Here is a 19,267-nt window from a genome sequence, read left to right as displayed (position 1 = left end):
GGCAACATTTCCAGGAGCCTCTGCAAATGTTCATGGGCGGTGATGGTGGTTGCTTAACATCAGGGTCTATTATAAAAAGTAAACAATACCTAATTGTATAAAGTGAAAGTCGGGTTAGCTACATCAACTTTAACAGAAAAAAAAATTGAACTCGGGCTGAGCCGGAACTAATGATTTAGGTTTTTAAAATTAACTATAATGGTTGAGATTAGATCCTCAGCCTTGGCAAATGTGAATTAGGATAAACCTAGGGCTAATTACTAATTTAACTTTACCCTTACCCTTATCCTCCCTTCATTAGTATCGAGTCCTAAAACCCTTGTAAGTGGTTAAGCCATGGAATATATGGTATAACCCTATACTAAAAATATTACAAACTATGTGCCACCCGCGACTTTGTTTTACATAATTGAGTGTTTATAGGAGTTTCCAAATAAGAAGTTATTCCAAAAGACGTATTTATATTATGATGTTGCAGTGAAAGTTCCATAAAAATAATTCTATCCCGTGAATAGATTTGAAAAAAGCAGGAAGATATAGGTACAGAAAAAATGTAGTTTATTTTGACAAATTATTGCATTGGATTAAAAAAGCCTAAAAGTCTTTACCCATATAAACGTATTGCATATTTGCCAAGAAGCTTATGTCTAATACACTGGAGATTTCAGTATGAACATTAACTTGTAACAAGAAAATATGACCTTGAATGACGCCTGTATGTTTTTTTATCCCTTTCACACCTAACTAACTACCTAACTACCTAATAAATCTGTAGAAGGGTCAATTCTGTACATTGAAAATATTGAAAAAGTAACTAGCAGGGAGGTAACTAGGGGGGGTGTTACTGGATTGATACCAAACCCAAATATGTTATTAAAAAAAATTGGTTGTCTGTAAAGTCGGTTTACTGACGATAGTTGAACGTGACAACGTCCGATTGTGCTTCTTTGTCGCTCGTTCCGCGCTCTCGCTTGCACTTCAAGCCTTACATGGAACGCCTCAGAGCGAGGTAACGCCGCATGAGTCATGTTTTTTCGTGCGTGCAGCCGGCTCTATCGAATTATAAGACGTTGTCACGTCAAAAAACCTGTCACCTGGGCGTAAAATAGGATACTTTTTATCCTGGAAAAATACGTAGCAAAAAAAATAAATCTTAATTTTTCAGTTTTATCCATAGACGTTGTTCTGTAGAACCGCGAACACACGTTGCGTATATGCCTAGCCATATTTGGGTCTAATAGATATTTATAAGATGTCATTGTCAGAGTTACTCAAAATGGAGAAATAAACCATTCACGCGAAGACCGATATCCGTTCGGACGGAGTCGCAGGCGGAAGCTAGTATAGCATAAAATTAATGCATGCATATGTAAAAAGATAGATAAAATTGGAGTGTTTATATATGTTTATGACAAATTAGCCTTCATTGTATTTTTTTTTGTTTCTATAATCACAAAAACTACGCGAATCGATTGTAATTTATTTAATAATTTACAGGCGATTTGTACCTATTGTCTTTAAATATATTTTTTGTTTCATTATTTAAATTCAGTGTGAATTTGTATAGAGTACAGTCGAATGCGGAGGCCAATTGAAAAGAAATAAATAAACTTAGTGAAATATAAATATTTGGAGAAATATAGATTGAAGTACGTAGAAGTACATATTTAAAAAAACTAATCACTATATATATATTAAGTTTTCAAAAGAACAAAGATTTTAATGTTCTTATACATATCTATTTTACATAATTATATCTGAAATCTACGAAAAACTATATTACATTTAAGAATACTATGGAAGACAAGTGATAAATATAATCTATACTAATATTATAAAGAGGAAAGGTTTGTATGTATGTATGTATGTATGGTTTTCACGCATAAACTACTGGACCGATTTTGATGAAATTTGGCACAGATAATCTTTAGACCCTGAGAAAGAACATAGGCTACCTTTTATTGCGAAATATGTACCACGGGCGAAGCCGGGGCGGACCGCTAGTAAATAATAAATAGGTATAATGATTAAAAACATATGCAACACATATTTTACTATTAAGCTGTGTAAGGTTATTATACACTAAACACAAAAAATTTAAACGCTAGTGTGAAATATAGTTTTAAATGAAACTTCTTTAGGCGCGTTGAATAAAAAATTCAAGGTCGCGTCATGGAAATACCGTCACGTCATGGAGTAAGGCGACGATTTTGGTAGCTTTGAATCTTGCCAAAGAAGTTTCACTTCTGACACGTGAGCTCGGCTCATGATCTTTTTTATATGATATATTTCATTTCATAGATCGCAGATGTAGTTACATTATTACGGGAAAATTTAGATCCACGCAAGCTAGTTATTAAAATAGAATAGAATAGAATAGAATAGAAACACATTTATTCCCAAAAAAATGATACAGTACTTTAGATACAGAAAATACTTATAACTTAAAAAACAAGGTATAACTGGGTAAAACAATATATTGTGTAGACGTAATAATATTATATTTTATCTGTATCACCTCAGGGAAAAGGATTACTGACTCAGCATGAATGTTACAGCTGAGGCTGTAACGCTGTTATTCTGTCAGCACCATATAAGCACAGACTAATAATAATATACTACGATATAAGTAGAGAGGAGTGACTAATAAAAGTAGGTATAATTTTAAAGCACGGACTAAATTATGCTATACAGTATTACAATAAAGTAAGAAGATTTTGATGTATGAAGTATGTAACATAGTTTGCCAGTCAGAACGTAAAATCGGCTGAGTGAGTTGAGAGGAAACGAATCAGTAATAAAAAATAAATAGTGTGTAATAATGAATTTATGTGTAATTTATGAATTTATATTGCCAACGCCAAGTACGTAGAAGAAGTTAAAGACATCCTTTCCAGAACAATAATATATAAAACGTAGAATATAGATGAAGTAAAAGAAGGACACAATTTTAATGAATATCAAGTAGATGTAGGGCGTTTTTGTTTACATTTGTATAAATGTCCTCAATCAAAAGAGGCTGTCCTCTTTCTAAGGTCAGAATGGAAACCATGTTCAAACTACTATTTATTTTAATGAAGTTCATTCGGTGCCCATTTTCCTTAAATACAACACAACTTAAATAGAAGAAATTTACGAAATAAAAAATATTAAATTTTGTCAGATAATTCATATTATAACATTAAAAAGTGTAAAATCCTAGTTGTCTTAAATATTTTTGACTTTTACATTAAAAGTGTGTTGAAATTAAAAATTTTAAAATTGAATGAAAATAGTTTTGTATTCTATAAGTGACTGTACAGGACACGAGAGTACTAGATATATTTTATTTGTTATATAGTACAGTGCACGCAGTCTTATTGAGAAGTTTAGAACAGTAAAACGTCTAGAAGTGAGTAAATTAAAATTTGTATACGATATTTAATATAGAGATCTGTAACTATAGAACTAGTGATTAATTTATAGAAATTGTTTCATATATTCTGGAAAATTTTAAATTTTATAGTTTCACCCCGATAAAAGGTAGGTGTGACAACGAGAAATAATATAATTTTTATAAAAGGTGACATTCATACACGTCAAATAGTATAGTATTATTCATAATTTTTAAATTATTAAATGTATATTATTATAATTCTCTTAAATTTTAAGAGCAGCATTCATTTTTGCTAAATAATTAAATTTTTTGTAAAAAAAAATGTCAATTTCCAAATTCATTACATTAAAATATTTACTTACTGACTTTTAAAAATCACCTTGAACAATGGTTATTTTCCGAAAATGTACCGTAGATAAATAACAAGTAAATAGAGATGCTATCTGCATTTGGATATAAAAACATTTGGAGCTTACGTACCTATCAATAATACTTATGCTAATTTCATAGGAATTACTGAATTATTCATAAAAAATGGGTATTTTATTGTTTATTTTTCTTGTTTCGGTGTTACAAAAAATCATTGGGTTTAGGACTTCTGTAGTCATACAAAATCTACTTTATTTGAAATTTATTTTTCTATTCAAGATTTAAACATCACTACAAAGCATAAAACAAAGTGGATTTCTCTGTCTCTATGTCCCTTTGTGTGCTTAAATCTTTGAAACTACGCAACGGATTTTGATGCGGTTTTTTTAAATAGATATAGTGATTCAAGAGGAAGGTTTTAGTATATTATTTATTAGGTACTAGATTTCCGCCCGCGGCTTCGCCCGCGTTTTCAAGGAAAACCCGCATAGTTCCCGTTCCCGTGGGATTAAACGTGGGATTAAATTTCCGGGATAAAACCTATCCTATGTGTTATTCTGATGTATAAGCTATATTGTGGTAAAGTTTCATTCAAATCCATTCAGTAGTTTTTACGTGAAAGAGTAACAAATATCCATACATCCATACATCCATACTTACAAACTTTCGCCTTTTTATAAGTAGTAGGATTAGCCAAAGCGGGCGAAGCTGTGGGCAGTAAGTAATAAATTTCGTTGAAAATGAATTAAAAATATTGTGGCATTGTTACATGTATTAAGTATAAAATTACAACTCGGCATACAAACATACAATTGTCTTCAAATTATGTAAACATAAAGTGATTAAAACCGATGAGATTTACTTTTGAAATGACATTGTGTTGTAAAATTTTAAAGATCCGGTGTTTGCCAAATTGTATGTTATCAAAATATTTATTTGCTTTAAATTTTAATGAAAATAATAAATAACTTTTAGTCTAGAGGTGCTCATCTTTAAAATTGCGCAACAGATTTTGATGAGATAGAGTGGTTCTTGAAGAAAGTTTTAGTATACATATATGTAATTTACTAGGTTTTAGACAAAGTGGGCAAAAGCTAGCTATATTAAAACAGCGGACGACGCACGCACGCAGGCAAAGACTGTCTGGTCGCGGAAGAATTCCAAACAATACCCGCGGCCCCATCATTAACGTGCTGGCCACGGACAATTCGCTATAGCGAAAATTCGCGCGGCGCGACTGGCGGCGCGTCTTGCGAATGAATCAAATGTATGGAAATGTACTGGGCATGCCACGCGCAGCGGCGACCAGCGAGACGACCGGCGAATTTCCCCGAGCGAATCGCGCGGCACGACTAGCGATCGAAACAAATGTATGAGTTATTACGGCGCAGGCCACGGAGTCGAGCGGCAGACGCGGCGACTACTCCCGGAGCGAACTTAATTTAAAATAGTTTGTTTTTTTTTTCGCGAAAATGGAGACGGAAGCTTTTATTGCAGAAATTCTAGCTAGACCAGCTATTTGGAAGTCTAGCCACCCGCAACATAATTTTTCATCATGCCTATATTTTTCATATTTTTGGTGGAATTCTCCGTCTGTTGTTACAGACGGAGAATTCCATTTCTATTTAATTCGTGTACTCCACTATATCTTCCAAACATTAAATCTTGAGCAAAAAAGCTGCTACTCCAAACAACGTCGAGCTAACTTTGATAAAGCCATCTCGTCTCCTCGTCTACACTGGTCGCGGCGGCGAACGCAACTGCCCGTGGCATGCTTACCGCGCCGCGCGAATTGCCGCGCCGCCCGTCGCGCCGTCGGTCGCGCCGCCGGTGTCCGTGGCCAAGGTGTAAAGCGGCTCGATGGAACACAGTGGGGTTTTAGTCGGTAAGAATCCGACATAACCCACGGCTCCTTCCCCGTAGGCCGAGGGTATCTTTGGAAGATTTCCCCACTATAAAAAAAGGCAAAGTCTGTCTACGCGACCATTGTAAACTCAAACTCAAACTCAAACATTCATTTATTCAATTAGACTACTATTTAGTAGCACTTTCGAATCGTCATTACTCAAGTATTTTTAACATTTACCACCGATTCGGAAAGCAGTATCTATGCAGAAGATTCGGCAAGAAACTCCATAGTTGCTCTTTTAAAATCATATATTTTTAAGTCCGCAAATAAAAAAATATCTTTTTTTCAATCTTTGCTACCAATTAAAACAAATGTTAGTGAAAAAGAGAGATTTAGCACAAGAATGTGCGACGAAAATGCTTTATCATATTAGTATTTGATTTGACGTTTAACTTAAATATTGTTTACTAGCTTTCCGCCTGCGGCTTCGCCCGCTTTGTCTAAAACCTAAGAAAATATATAATAAAACCTTCCTCATAAATCTCTCTATCTATTAAAAAAAACCGCATCAAAATCCGTTGGGTAGTTTTAAAGATTTATGCATACATAGGGACTAAGGGACAGAGAAAGCGACTTTGTTTTATACTAAGTACTAGCGGTCCGCCCCGGCTTCGCCCGTGGTACATATTTACGTTTTCTCTACTTAAGAACCATCCTCGTACTTCAAGGAATATAATAAAAAAAGAATTATCGAAATCGGTTCAGCCGTTCTCGAGTTATGCGCTTACCAACACATTTTGGGATTCATTTTTATATTATAAGACTAGCGGTCCGCCGCGGCTTCGCCTGTGGTACATATTTACGTTTACTCTACATAAGAACCATCCTCGTACTTCAAGGAATATAATAAGAAAATAATTATCGAAATCGGTTCAGCCGTTCTCGAGTTATGCGCTTACCAACACATTTTGCGATTCATTTTTATATATAAAGAAGATGTAGGGATGGTTCATCCAACCTTGCTCGTCTAACATAAATGGATAAATATCACATATTCCTTACATAAAGATGTCATCAATATTTTAATTGCTATAATACAGAACAGATGTAATCTTCTTCTTCTTCTTCTTATATATAAAAATGAATCGCAAAATGTGTTGGTAAGCGCATAACTCGAGAACGGCTGAACCGATTTCGATAATTCTTTTTTTATTATATTCCTTGAAGTACGAGGATGGTTTATATGTAGAGAAAACGTAAATATGTACCACGGGCGAAGCCGGGGCGGACCGCTAGTAACTTATAGAAGTATTTTTTAAGTGAAACCGTTTTAGATGTTTAGTATACAATTATTATGTGTATTTGTCTCTATAAATTTGAAGTATTTTTAAGTGATGTCTTAGTTTATTTACAATGTATTTTTCAGATGTATCTCTGGGTGTACCTGTGTGTTGTTTTATGTGTATGCATATATTTAACCACGCTGGCGTTAAGCTGGCGTGCAAAGAGGAATTATGCACATTTACCGACCTATACCAACTATCCTATCATTGGCGCTATATACAAATTTTATGGAGATACACAAAGTGAGTAATTATTTATTATATATTGTGCTGCCATAATAAAAAATAAGATATTAAATAGAAACCTTATGTACCTTTTGTTAAGGAAATGTATTTATTAAATTTCAGTTTTAGATCCAAAATTTTGAGTAACATTTGATTTTTTGGACAAGTCATAGTTTTTTTATTTGTATGTATGATTTCGAATGTATTCATTTCAATGAAATTATATTGTTTGGCAACTTTTAAGCAAAGCTACTACTTACTATGTTAATTACCATAGTTGAATCCTATAAATTGAGCGTTTTAAATTTTAAGTAATTTTTTCTTTATAATTTATTTAAAGCGGAGAAAGCTTACAGTATAATTAAATCTAATTTGCTTCAAAATACATAGCCTCTATTTATATTTTGACTTCGTTCAAAAACAGCACAACAACAATCTAAAAAATGTTGTAACTTGTACCTATACCGATAAATTGTACCCCTTTTCTACTGGAGGAAAAAAAATACTTTGGTTGTATAAAAATTAAATTAAAAAAGTAACATTTCATCAAATATCTGTGCTCAGTTCATTCTGGTAGAATAAAACTTTTTAATTAATTTTTAGTTATATAACAAACCAGATTTCCGCCCGCGGCTTCGCGTTTTCAAAGGAAAACCCGCATATTATGTCCCGTTCCCGTGGGATTTCCGGGATCAAACCTATCCTTTATGTTAATACAAGTTACCCTCTATATGTGTACTAAATTTGATTGTAATCGGTTCAGTAGAATTTGGGTGAAAGAGTAACAAACACAAACACACACACATCCTAACAAACTTTCGCATTTATAATATTAGTAGTATAATTTTTAAGTTATAATTTCTGTGAAAAGTAAAAATATGTACTTATTAAGTACATAATTATCTTTACTAGATATTTGAAATACGATCAATGTAGTTTAAAATCACCATAAAATAAAGTTTACCTTAACGACAATAATATTGCAAATAGTGATTTCATATAATTCCAAGTATTTTACACATTTAAAATTTAAATATTTAAATCACAAAAAATTTCATTATTATACCTAAGCGAGTTAATGACCAGAACATCACAAGACTTAGCATTAATCTATTTTTTTGTATGTCTTGACTACGAAAAAAATTCTTTTGTTTTTAAACATTCTTGGTATTACCACAAAAAAATTTAAACACGTTTAGACTGTGTTCATCTAATCGTGTGTTAATCTAAGTCTTTAAACCAGGGATCTGTCACTATAGTTGTCTACAGGGTGTAATCGTTAAGCGTGCACAGGCGATTATTCCGTAACTATTGCAGATATAAAAAAAACTTTGAACTAATATCGAAAGCCCTGTAACTAATGCGTAAAATGTCAATAATAAATTTTTAAAAATAAAACGGGAAATATCTAAAAAAATTACATAAAACACTCCCATACATTTGGTATGAGATATGACTATCCCAAACATGAAACATGTAATAAGGAAAATTTTGGTTCTTTTTTGGTTTTGTGCTTAAATTACTTCGTAAATTTTAATGAAAATTCATTTAGAAACTGTAAATAGAGTTCGATGTGGAATACAATTGTATTCCAAAACGAGGACGTCACTTTGAACATTTGCTTTGAATGCAAAATGTATGGGAAATTAAATGTATGGGAGATGTTTTATGTAAATTTTTTAGATATTTATCGTTTTATTTTTAAAAAGTTTATGATTGTCATTTTACTCATTAGTTAAAGGGCTTTCAATATCAGTTTAAAGTTTTTTGGATTACACCCTGTATATGATATACGACAAAACCAAAACCCCTGTCTAAAAGTTTTTTGTGGTAAGACAGTCTGTTTTTATGCTTTTAAAGCATTTTTTATACATTATGATATTTTTTTGAATGGAATAAATATATAACAGCATTGTATTTGGGTTTTAAGCGGAAGTTAATATTTTAGAAACAATACTTTTAATGCATTAAAAAATAAAATCTAAGGAATGTGTGTTTATTTTTTACGCATTCATATGTGAGTAATACGTATACAATGTATAATGTGTGGTTTTACCGTTTAACTTTTGGATCTAAATAACAAACCGCAAATAAAGATCATGGAAAGATTGTGGCTTTTCAAGGCGAATTGGTTCGCTCGTCGTCAAAGGAAATTCCTATTTAGAGATTAGAGATCGGTGTAAAATATATTCTCTAGGCTTCTCAAAAATCTAATGTATAATTAGGCTGCGTTTCCACTTGAGATGTGCGAGGATGCGTAGCGAGGGATGCGTTTTTAAACAACAGTATCACTTCAACTAGCTAGTAGTTCCGCTAAATGAAGCGATTTAAGGCCTTAATAGGGGCTAGCGACCTTGCTAGGTGATTTACAAGGCGGGATCGGGGGAACGGCCGCGGCCCGAATCTACCGTAGTAAAAGTACGTATAAAAATTATTAAAAATATATTTGTATATGGAATCAAAATTTAAAACCATGTGTTTCAATTTCATAAACACACTGTAAAAACACTACAATAATTGACGTTATATTGATTTAGCGTTTTGGTTTAAAGTCCAAAAATCGACCTCAGTTCATGATTTTTTTCCAAAAAACCTGATTGTAAAATAAACAAATTAAAACAACCATGCCCTTTATCATATTCGAAACTTTAATATACATTTTTTAGATATGTACATTAAGAATCTAAGAAAAAAAAAACGGTTATAACTAGAGTTAATTTTCGGTATTAAAAGGGAATTCTACCCGATTCAGGCCTTAATTGGTTCTTTACAAACACTCTCCGCATCCTGGCACATCTCTGGTGAAAGAGCACCTTTAAACTGAGCAGTTTATTTGTTTGTTTGTTTTATTGGTCGCGATAAAACCGCGGGTCACATCTAGTCATATCCATCGCTCCGATGCGACGTTAAAAAAAGGACAGACAAAACAAACTCATTTTTTATTATTAGTAATCTGAATGAAACGGGTTTATGTTTTAATATCTTGTGGTTTTCCATCTATATATTTTGGTATTAAATTTATTAAATTTATCATATGTATTTATGACACTTTGAGAATGGAAAAATATTGCAATATGTAAGCGACTCGCACTTGACCACTTTTTTATAAGACACTTGCGACATTGCTTGTAATCCTATACAATAGCTGATTATCTAGCATTTACATTTTAATTATGTTTAATTTGAAAAATATCATGATTTGCTCTGACATATTAATTGTATTACTTAATTACTCTTACTGGATTTTTTTTTATAATCAAAATGTAAATTATTTCTGTTTAAAATGTAAATTATTATGTTAATTAATTCATGATGTATAACTTAATAACTTATTCTGCTTATTTAAGATAGGTATAAATTGTATGTCAGTAAGGCTGACGAACACGAAGAAAAAATGTATATTGTGACATATACAATATAAAGTTTTTTTCAGATAGCACGCGTAGTTAGCGCGCGTCAGCTTTACCTGACTCTGCAATATGACGCCGAATTGTGTCGTGCTACGCGGTAATATCAAAGTGTGGTCAAAGTGAGCGACAATGCTATGACGCGTGCCCAGAACGCAATCTATTAGACGAAAACTTTATATATTAAAAGATGTCACAATATAAAATTTTCCTTTTATTCATCAGCCTTAGGGAGGATATTATACGCACCCACAGCAATGTAGCAAAGCACATTTCTGGTGGAAAAGCACCCTTTTTTTTATAGCGGGGAAATCTTCCAAAGATACCCACGGCCCCCGGGGAAGGAGCCGTGGGTTATGTCGGATTCTTACCGACTAAAACCCCACTGTGTTCCGTCAAGCCGCTTTAATGATGGGGCCACGGGTATTTGTTAGAATTTTTCCGCGACGTGGAAAAGCACCCTACTAATGGTTTGATTAATAAAAAAAAAATATAATTTGAATTTACCAAATAATTTCCGTTTTATACGGTAATAGATACTAATTGCGGTAATAGTGCCCAAATTTAAGGGACTATTAAGGATACATTAAAAGCCTGTAAACAAATAAAAGTCTAAAAACTGTAATAAAAATATTATAGATTCGGGTTATTCGTGACTAAGCTTAATTGTAGTTTATTTAACACATTATAGGAATAAGTGACTTCTCAATAACACCAAAAGACATACGTAGGTGTATTTTAGCAAGCCAATTGAGTACGAAGTAAAACTATAGTGTAGTAGAGCCACAGAATACTTCATCATCATCATCATCACCAGCCCATACACGTTCCCACTGCTGGGACACGGCCCTCCTTTGAGAGTACATGGAATAATCTACTACGCTGGCCAAATGCGAGTTGGCGGATGACACATGTCGTCGAACTTTTGATTCTTCGACATGTCGGTTTCCTCACCATGTTTTTCTTTACCGTTCGAATACATATAGTAGCTAACGCTAGTAGTAGAGTAGAACTGGGTGGGTATCGGGAAAAAAAGGACAATTACAACTATCAATTATCCATACTAATATTATAAATGCGAAAGTAACTCTGTCTGTCTGTTACTCAATCACGCCTAAACTACTGAACCAATTTGCATGAAATTTGGTATGGAGATATTTTGATAAACGAGAAAGGACATAGGCTACCTTTTATTGCGAAATATGTACAACGGGCGAAGCCGGGGCGGACCACTAGTTAAAGATAAATCCATACTAATATTATAAATGCGAAAGTAACTCTGTCTGTCTGTCTGTTACTCAATCACGCCTTAACTACTGAACCAATTTGCATGAAATTTTGTATAGAGACATTTTGATACCCGAGAAAGGACATAGGATAGGTTTTATCCTGGAAATCCCACGGGAACGGGAACTATGCGGGTTTTTCTTTGACTGCGCGGGCGATGCCGCGGGTGGAAAGCTAGTAACTATATAAATTCATAATTGACGTAATTTGAATTAACAAACTTATGTTTAGTACCTACGTTATAAAATGCGCAATATATTTACTAGTTGTTTTTTTCGTTTTTAGATCTTTTCAAACGTTTCCTTGAAATGACGGAGATAGCAGAGAAGACTGACATGCCGTTTGCGTTGTGGTTTGGACCAGTTCCCTGCTTGTGTGAGTTTAAAAAAAATACAGCAAATGAATATTTGGCTGGCGGATAAGTTCATGTAGTACTTGAAAAGGATTTTCTGTGTGCCGATTAATTCATAAAAACCCAGATAAAGAAGGTAGCTAGATCGTGTTCGTTCAAATAATTAATTGTTTTCAGTTCTCAACGACCCAGACGACATTCGTGTGGCATCCAACGCGTTCGTAGATAAGCCTTATTACTACAGCTTCGCGAAAGTGTGGCTTGGAGACGGATTAGTGACAGCGCCGGGTGAGCAATTATCTCTAAGAGCGTATACGCACTATGCGGGTAGCCGCATTGCGGGTAGCCGTCCGGCTGACCGCAATCACAATTATGTACGTAATATTCATTTCTATGCGCACTGCGATGCGGCTACCGCAGACCGCACAGTGCGCATAGAAATGAATATTACGTACATAATTGTGCTTGCGGTCAGCCGGACGGCTACCCGCATAGTGCGTATACGTTCTTAAACTATTAGCTTTGAATGCTCTGTTTTTGTTTTACAACTTGAAATAATAAGCTTTGTTCTAAGAGCGAGAGATAGGATCTTTTGGGTACTTTTACACTAAATAATGTGCGAGGATGTGTAGCGAGGGGTGTTTGTAAAAAACCAATCATATCGCTTCATTTAGTTTGAACTTTGAAGCGCAGTGTTTGAAGTGATACTATTGTTTACTTACAAAGACATTCTTCGAAACACATCTTCGCGCATTATTGGTAAAAAGGTCCCTTAGGTTAGGCTACAGAGCGAGCAGCCTCGCGAAGCAATTGTTTTGCGAAGCTACTCGGTTAGTATGGACGTAGAAAGAAAATGACGTCACAAGCTCCTATGCCGAGCCTCGGCTCCACGACGCACACTGACCCGCCTTTCAAACTCAAACATTTATTTACTCAATTAGACTTCTTCGAGAAGCTTTTATCTATCGTTACGAAGAAACGCTTTAAAGTCAAACCCGTCATGCTTTTTATGGTCACTGTCAAGTATGTTGTTATGTTTTGGTAATCGTAAAAACAAATGACGATCATTATAGCAATATGTTTAGTTCATAAACGTGACAGGAAAGAACCACTTAAATCCACGCAGATCTATAAACACGTTTCAATGTAGTTGGACATAAGAACTATTTATATCTGTTATGAAAATCACAAGAAAAACAGACGTGATAATAATTTTACATCGATGTCATTAATTTCTAATCTGTACTATTTTTAATATTATGAAGCTGAAAAGTTTGTTTATTTGTTTGAACGCGCTAATCTCAGGAACTACTGGTCCGATTTGAAAAATTATTTCGGTGTTAGATAGCCCATTTATCGAGGAAGGCTATATTTTATCACGCTAAGACCAACAGGAGCGGAGCCAAGCGGGTGAAACCGCGGAGCGCAGCTAGTTATGAGAATAAAAGTAAAGGTCTTCTTAAAAATACCTGCACACCTATTCTACTTCTTTTTAACCAATACATACTTTTAGGTTGGATATGGAAGAAGAATGTAAAGAAAATAGCCAGCACGTTCATCGGTCCTGCTATAGACAGCTATCAGATAATTTTCAATGAAAATGCGGACAAGTTGGTCAAGTATTTGAAACCTGAAGTCGACGGTGACTTCTTTGACTCCATGCCTCACTTCTCTCTGTCTACGATGGAAACAATATGTCGTTAGTATTTTCAAATACACTTATAAAATGGGTTTATAGTATTTCTGAGTAAAATTGATCTCTTTATCAGTATAAAAAGAAGGTAAATTATGAGATCGTGCCGCATGTTTATCATAATTATAATTCATAACTTTCTTACCAACATAGTTTTAATTATCTTTCCTAAAAATACTCAATAATACTCTTAAGTCTAATCGATGAAACATTCTAACTATTAAATATATTTATCAACAGAAGCGGGACTTGGTGTGTCAAAAATATCGGATAATTTCGTCACAGACACATATTACAAGGCTTTTAACCGCACTCTAGAGCTGATCATAATTAGAGGCCTGAATCTATTCATGCATTGGGGCTTCATCTACCGCCTCACAGCAGCTCATAAGGAGATGTTGGAATGCGTCTCCGTGCTACATAAGGTGTCGAGTACTGTGAGTAAAGCTGTCTTCGATATTTTAAAGTTTTATGAAAATTATAGATAGGCTTTTATCAATAGCCCCTTTAATGATTTTCATCTTTTGCAAGTATTGTTATTTCGCTAAATAGTAAGTAATCTGTGTTTTTTCCAACTAATATATAAAAATATGTTCAGTTATACAGTCAGTTCATTTCGGCGTAAAAATGGAAGTAAGATATATTCATATGATAGTGTTAGTAGGGGTTTCAAATGTTTGAAGAAGAAACTTTATTAAAAAAAAAGACGGATTGCACTCCGGGAGTGCCGGCAGAAGTGAAAACTTGATTATTAACGTTGAGCATGTTTGATATTTTGGAATGGTATCCGTCTTAGGGCCGGCGCCCACTGCCGGCACGGCGTGGCATGGCAGGGCAGAGGATTTTATTACTAATGAAGTTATTTTGAATCTTATTTCAATCAGTTTAGAATTCAAGTTACTTTATTTCGATGCCACGATGCCGCGACGTATCGCAGGATGCTGCAGCATGACGCGGCACGCCGCAGGATGCGGCGGCATGACGTGTCTTGCTGTTTCATTCCAAGGAATGCCGCGGCGCGCCATTGCATCCCGCGAGGCGTATGCGTCACTTTGGGGTCGAGTAATTATGATTGCTAGCTAGTTGAAATAAGGTTGAAACTTATGCAGCATTAGTGGGGCTTTTAGCAGGATACCACGGCATGCCACTGAATGCCGCGGGATCACGCAGCACGCCGCGGGATGCCACTGCACGCCGCGGGATGCCATTGCACGCTGCGGGATGCTCTGCCGTGCCATGCCGTGCCGTGCCGGCAGTGGGCGCCGGCCCTTACGCTTTTTCGATCAGTTCACGTGTCCTGACGCGAGTTTAAGATTTTATACCCATTACAGAAAAAGTGCTCAACGCCGCTAAAGAAGTTTTCACTTCAAAAATCCTTCAGAATAACAATGTACAATGAACATTATAGTTTAGAAGGATGTTCTATGTTAGTTCAATTAATAGTTATCTATTATAAAGTACTGAATACATACAAAAAAATGATTGCAGGTAATTAAAGAAAAGAAAACTGCAAGAAAACTTAAGGAGAGTGCCAACAAAGATGGAGCTAGGAATGGTAATGGTAACATAAGTATATATTATCGTCCTATAATAAAAACGCCGTTGTACGGATTACACGCAAAAACTATTGGATGAATCTGTATTTTTTTGCCCTTGGCAACAAGCAATATATAATTTATGTTGAAAAATATAATTTGAATTACAATCTATGCATGCGCGAACCAAATTGCGGACAAAGAATTGTATAAAGAAACTAACTTAGAATAATTTTCTTTGTTATTTTTTCAGAAGAAGACAAGCCAAGTATTAAAGCGTTCATAGACCTGATGCTCGAAATGAGTGAAAAGGACCCGAGTTTTACGGAAAGTCAGATTATAGATGAAATCAATACGATCATATTAGCTGGACAGGAGACAGTTGCCACTACACTGTTTTATACTCTTCTTGTTATTGGAAGCCGAAAGGATGTTCAGCAGAATCTTTATGACGAGTAAGAAATACACATATATTTTGCAAGCAAAAGAAAACATATTGACTGTAAAATATGTTTTAATGAACTAGCTTAATTCCCGCGTAGTTAAAGGAAATTTTCATGTAAATAAGATGTGCTCTCAGTCAAAAGTAACCTATGTCACTTTCTAGTCTCCTATCTCCAGACAAAAATAGGGTCGCTCCATGGTCGCTCCCTTGCGACATCAAAGAAGGACAAAATTTCGTGTTTATAATTTAGTAACGATAGTAAAGATAAGGATAATTGATAATTTATTTCTTCCATTTTAGAATCAAAAGAGTTCTGGGTGACAGGAAGGATGTCCAAAAGGAAGATCTTGCGCAGCTCACATACTGCGAAGCTGTTATTAACGAGAGTCTTCGCTTGTATCCACCAGTTGTTGGTGTGATGAGATACGCTGATAATGATTTGAAGCTTAGTAAGTAGAATTTCTTATGAGAGGAGAAGTATATCATCTTTGGTCATTGGTGGTCGATATTAGTCAGGTTACGTTTTGTTTAAAATGAATCTATCTTTTAAGATGACTTGATATTGAATGGTTACCTTATATTTAGATACCTATGATTACAACATGTTTTAAAATTTGTGATATTTGGATTCGTTATTTGAATAATTACATATTTTACGGTCTTTTAAAATTTCAATTCGAGTGTGTACAATTCGAAGAATGTAATTTAAGTATTTTTTAAAGTGTTTACACTCATAGCTTCATGGTTAATCAACTGATTGAAGTTATTATTTCTTTTAGATTTGCTTTTTCTTGTTTTGTTTTATATTTATATATATGCCCTAGTTTTCTTTGTTTTTGTTTGTGTCTTGTTGAATAAACGTATTTTCTTTCTTTATTTTAGAATCAGTAACAGTAACAAAGGGAACCACGATAGTTCTGAATCTTTGGGGCGTGTCAAGGTCACCAAGGCATTGGGGATCTGACGCTGAGGAGTTCAAACCAGAAAGATGGCTGCCTCCCAACAATCCAAGTGTTTACGCGCATCTTCCATTTAGCTCGGGCAAGAGGGCTTGTATAGGCAAGTAACAATTCATGCTCGGAATTAGATCAATACCAAATGTAATTTTAGTTCAGTTATTAGCATGGCTATAAGTTTAAATTGTATAATTTGCAAAGTTCTAATCGCTTCTCTACTTTATCTCTATTTTTTTGCCTAGAAAAAGATCTACATATTTCTTTGAGGAAGTTGACGGTCAAATGAATCATTCTGATTACAGGGAAAAAATAAACCAAATTTTTACTTCATTCATTTCTAAAAATTTATAAAATTTACTTGGTCCGCTGGGTAAGGAAAGTAATACTGATATTATTTACAGGAAAGAGGTACGCCATGGCGTTTTTGAAGACAATATTAGTGCATGTACTTCGCGAGTATGAAGTTATATCCGAAGATACTTTCAACAAAATGGAATTCAAATTGGATCTCGCACTTCGACCTGTCAACGGCCATCTCATGAAACTACGGTTACGAGATTGATCTAGATATATTTGAAAAATTAGGCTAATAATAATTTATGCCGAGTGAATTTCAACTCACCTTATATTTAAGAGAATAAGTATATTATTTTTTATGCTATTACTAGCTTTATTTAAAAACCATGTATCGTATGATAAGTAAAAAATGGTATCTAATAAAGTGAGATTTTGTTCTATTTAGATTCTTTAATTTACAACCATCCTTAAAGTAGTATACATTGAGTAACACATCTTAACAAATATATCTCTATATACAAGCATAATCCAGGACTGCTATACCACCAGCCGTTAAGGTCAATGTCTTTTAAGAATTCTGAAGTATTATGCTCACAGTCTTCATGTTTTCAACGTTAAAATTCTCCCAATTACAGCTATAGACAGCTTCTTCAAAAACCTCACAAGCATCTATCAACCTCTGTCCGCCAACACAATCTATATAAATTAACGCAAATGTAAACGGCATCTGTACGTATGTGTTTTCAATGCCTCCAAGCAGTTCCGTTATTATTGAGTACATGCCAATCAGAAATTCCAACGCTTTCGACAATCGAAATGTGTATTCTAAATTTTTTATATTTTGTATATTCACAACGTGTAAATGGACTATTTGTGCAAGCTGTGTCTTCACAAACATATTTTTCATATCTTCTATATGAACTCCTTCGATTGTCGTATTTGTATCTGTATATTGATTAGCCCTGTCCCATAGATTTAACATTTCTTCACCAAGAGTTAGCATATGAGCTTCAGTATAACCAACAAGGATTAGTATAAGTGATGTTACGTTAGCTAAGGAAAATACGGTAAATACTACGCTTATGTTCATCATGAAATTAGCGATTTCGAAATTTGGGGATTCGAACATGGGTTCCAAACCTGCAAAGAATTATTGCGTAGGTACATAATTCTGTGAACAATATTGTGAGAACTAATTAAAAAAGGTGTGTAAAAATATAAATACAGTATTGATTGTACAGTTGCATTCAGTTTATAATGTTGTGTGAATACATTTAAGCGAAAATATTAGAAACAAGCTGAAAGTAACGTACCGTAAACTACAAATAAGTCTTCTGGGAAATGCCGTCCAGGTATTGGGTCATCATCATCAAGGGTATTGATATGTAAGCTATGCCGTTAATAATTAACGATGACCATACGAATATAACACGTTTCTTTATCTTCCTTAAGTTAACTCGCAGGTTAATAGCAAAGCTTTCTCCAGGAGGCTTCATAGCGTCGAATTGTAAATAGCTGTCCACTAGAGTTTGAATTCTTTTTCTACAAAATGGTTAAAAATGTCACTATTCGGATTGATAACTAATATCTTAAAATTTGGTATATAATTCATCTATATCATGAGTTTTTCGAGCAGTAAAATCATTATGACCCAAGCTTTTTATAATATTTACTAAAAAAAGTTCACTCATATTTTCAACTTACGCGAAGAGAATGGCGTACACAATCTTGATTACTGAGACCTGGCTACAGCCGGCGAGGGACAACTCGACCATGCCAGTGGTCCAGTCTTTGGTTTGGGGTGTCCGGACGAAGAGAAACCACAATACGGAGAAGAAATACACGTACAAGTAGCAAGAGAGAGCAAAGAGGACGAAGATGCGGGAACAGATGTGAATAGCTGCAAATAAAATAACAGTCATTCGCATATATTGAGGTTAGTTTGATATTTATTAATGCTTCGATAGAAAACTTTGGAATAAAAGCTCATAGAAAAGGTGTCGGAGGCGACTACTTAACATTTGCAGATAATGTGCATGCTCCTTTGCAGCACCCACCAACGTAAACAGCAACACTTACGTTTCACTTTATGTAATTTTTAAAATATAAACACAGTCGCAGATAAGGTCATCC

The 19,267-nt window shown here is 34.4% G+C and overlaps 1 protein-coding gene and 1 pseudogene across 2 annotated transcripts; one reads left to right on the top strand and one right to left on the bottom strand.

Moving 5' to 3' along the window:
• The first annotated feature begins 3,309 nt into the window (after window positions 1-3,309).
• On the top strand, window positions 3,310-17,517 carry LOC149481307 (cytochrome P450 4C1-like). The gene is made up of 11 exons (XM_089705919.1): window positions 3,310-3,391; window positions 7,021-7,180; window positions 12,142-12,231; window positions 12,386-12,496; window positions 13,722-13,907; window positions 14,142-14,338; window positions 15,390-15,456; window positions 15,690-15,891; window positions 16,182-16,330; window positions 16,764-16,940; window positions 17,239-17,517. The coding sequence occupies exons 2-11, from the start codon at window positions 7,021-7,023 to the stop codon at window positions 17,397-17,399; spliced, it is 1,500 nt and encodes a 499-aa protein (XP_089562045.1). The 5' UTR covers window positions 3,310-3,391; the 3' UTR covers window positions 17,400-17,517.
• Window positions 17,518-17,655: 138 nt separating this feature from the next.
• LOC149481306 (uncharacterized) lies at window positions 17,656-19,254 on the bottom strand (annotated as a pseudogene). Its single transcript, XR_016316910.1, has 4 exons — window positions 19,154-19,254; window positions 18,839-19,034; window positions 18,448-18,676; window positions 17,656-18,274 (listed from the first exon to the last, which is right to left on the bottom strand). The product of XR_016316910.1 is annotated as an uncharacterized LOC149481306 (transcript).
• Window positions 19,255-19,267: the final 13 nt, after the last annotated feature.

The sequence above is a fragment of the Colias philodice genome, chromosome 17 (genome assembly GCF_061535455.1).
Source record: "Colias philodice isolate Cphi_HAF_F1 chromosome 17, ilColPhil1 Martin Lab GWU primary, whole genome shotgun sequence".
Classification (NCBI taxonomy): domain Eukaryota; kingdom Metazoa; phylum Arthropoda; class Insecta; order Lepidoptera; family Pieridae; genus Colias; species Colias philodice.
This window is presented reverse-complemented; position numbering and strand designations above follow the sequence as displayed.